This window comes from Aplidium turbinatum, chromosome 6 (genome assembly GCF_918807975.1).
Source record: "Aplidium turbinatum chromosome 6, kaAplTurb1.1, whole genome shotgun sequence".
Taxonomy (NCBI): Eukaryota; Metazoa; Chordata; class Ascidiacea; order Aplousobranchia; family Polyclinidae; genus Aplidium; species Aplidium turbinatum.
In genome coordinates, this window is record NC_137477.1 from 3,604,597 (window position 1) to 3,607,143 (window position 2,547).

Sequence of the window (2,547 nt, forward strand, 5' to 3'; positions counted from 1 at the left end):
CAGTTTTATCAGTAGGTTGCATCGTTTGCCCCTGACTTTTAGCAATAGAACCTACCTTTTTTGTGGGCGAGGTTAGCTTATAGAAACTAACTTTTGGAACTTTTTTTTGTAAATCTAATAAAGTTTGACCCCCCACCCAATTCTTTTCTAATGAGACTTTGAGCATTTTTTGCACAAATTTGTCACTAGATAGAACTACACGAGTTAGATATAACAGTGTATATATATACTTACTTTGACTGACAACAGGCTCCTCTTCATTATGCCCAATTGGTACAGTACAAAATTTGTTCAAATTGGACCTTTAAGGGAGCCGAGATAAAAGCAATTCTGTGCTCTCCTTCAGTGCATTACTGCCTCTAGTGGCCAACACATAACTGACAACATCTCCTGACATGTTTTTCCGACTGACATGTTTGTCCGACTGATGTCAAACTTGTGTCTTATTTACCCAAGTTTTCAAGGGTGAAGAATTCATTCTTGGTGTTAATATACTTTTTGTTTTTTTGGACACTAGAGAGTAGTAACCTTTATTCATCATTATGTGATAAATGCGATTATGTAATTTTGAAAAGGTTGCAAAATACAATTTTATATTGAAGTAAAGTAATCAAACACACAAAAGTAAAACAGCAAATAGGTTGCACGTTTGTTTAGCATGTTATCTAAATAAAACTGTTTTTATAAGTTTTCCACTACCAGAATGACTATAAGTTATTCATGTTCAATGTATATACAATATATACATACTGTCATATTATTAAATTCTACAACTAACATATTTTAGCACTGTGATCATAAGTCTAAACTTTGTTGCTTTTCATCAAGGTTGTTAGCAATAAGCAGTAACATTGTGATTGTATATTTATTATAACTTGTTAAGTCTTGTTTGCTTTTGCTTGAATATATCTGTTTGGATCTGTGAGTTATATTGCCATGGATGATAATTATGAGCGTGTTTTGCTTGTAAAGCAACAATGTTTTGTGTATCGCCTTCCACCACGCCCCTCCAACAGAGGATATAAAGCTGCGGATTGGGGCCTTGATAAACCCCAGTGGACTGGTAGAATGAGAATCGTTGTAAAAGGCAATCAATTAGAAATTAAACTAGAAGATAAGATCAGTGGAGAACTGTTTGCAAAAGCCCCTATAACTGAATATCCTGGCGTTGCCGTGGAAGCAGTAACAGATTCATCAAGATATTTTGTAATTAGAATCTGCGATGATGGTGGAAGGACAGCCTTTATTGGAGCTGGATTTTCAGATAGAGGAGATGCATTCGATTTTAATGTGACACTTCAAGATCATTTCAAACGAGTTAAGACCGAACAATCCATTGAAAGTGCTCCTGAAGCGCAACCTAGCCTCAACTTAGGTTTAAAAGAGGGCCAAACATTTTCCATCAAACTTGGAAATAGTTCATCAAAGCCGAAAGCTGAAGGAAAGCCAAGAACGCTACCTGGTGGTGGTGGGTTGCTGCTACCTCCTCCACCTGGTGGTGCTGTGAAGCCGCAACCAACAACCACTGCAACAAACACATCAACTTCAGAATGGGGACAGTTTTCAAGTGCTTCAAACAATGACTGGGTCCAGTTTTAGTTATATTTTGTATCTTCGTGCAATCACCTCCACATATTATGATCAAATAAACAGTGTATTCGATCAGGCCTAACTTAATGTTATGATATAGTACCTAGGTTAGTGATGGTCTTGTGCATGATATATCTCATTTTGTTCAAATACTTACATTCACACGTAGTGTGTTAGTTTCAGATATATGAGGCATTTCTGTAAATGTAAGTTTTCATTCCATGAGTCGAATCATATTATTTGTTTTGTAACTTGTGGAGTACATTCGGTGATCATAATAATGTTTGGACAGTCAGATTAAATTTTAAAGGTTTTTAATTTTTCAATCTGTTTTCGTAGCAAACAAATGGATTATAAATTGTTGCAATCACATTTAGAATTCGAACTTTAACTTTAAAATAGTTCTGGAGTTTGGGAGATGAAAGTGGTTCTAAACACATTAAGCAAGGTTGTGAATAAATAATTTTTTTTTTTGGTTGCAAATATGTCACAGCCAATATCTTTCTACACACACCAATTAATTAGTTGTAGATAAGCAAGTATATAAATGTTACTTGATCAATCTTAGAGTTGTTTCATTTTCTTACATTGTATAACCACATGAAAAGTTCATTTCTAAGAATATTAACTGGGGTGGGATGGGGAAGAGTGGGTAGAATTAGCAATGTAATAATCAATGAAAAAATTCTACTAGTATTTTTTACTTTTTAATGGGTTATAACATTGAGTCATTCACCTACACAACCCACAAAAGTATTTCATGGAAGTTGCAATAAGAAATTATTTTTTTCCTTTCTTGTATACCCACCTTACCCCATTTTGTAGGGTAATGTGGGTGTATAAACTATTTTCCCTTCCAAATAACCAGAGGTGGGCACCCGCTACTTTTAAAGTAGTGCGCTACCCACTACCGCTACTTGGGCCAAAGTAACGCGCGCTACCGCTACCCGCTACCAA

General features: G+C 35.5%; 1 protein-coding gene across 1 annotated transcript; it reads left to right on the top strand.

Annotated features, from left to right (window-relative positions):
* The first annotated feature begins 858 nt into the window (after positions 1 to 858).
* LOC145772205 (adaptin ear-binding coat-associated protein 1-like) lies at positions 859 to 2,165 on the top strand. Its single transcript, XM_082584053.1, has one exon. It carries the CDS (start codon positions 937 to 939, stop codon positions 1,597 to 1,599), a length of 663 nt encoding a protein of 220 aa, XP_082440179.1. The 5' UTR covers positions 859 to 936; the 3' UTR covers positions 1,600 to 2,165.
* Positions 2,166 to 2,547: the final 382 nt, after the last annotated feature.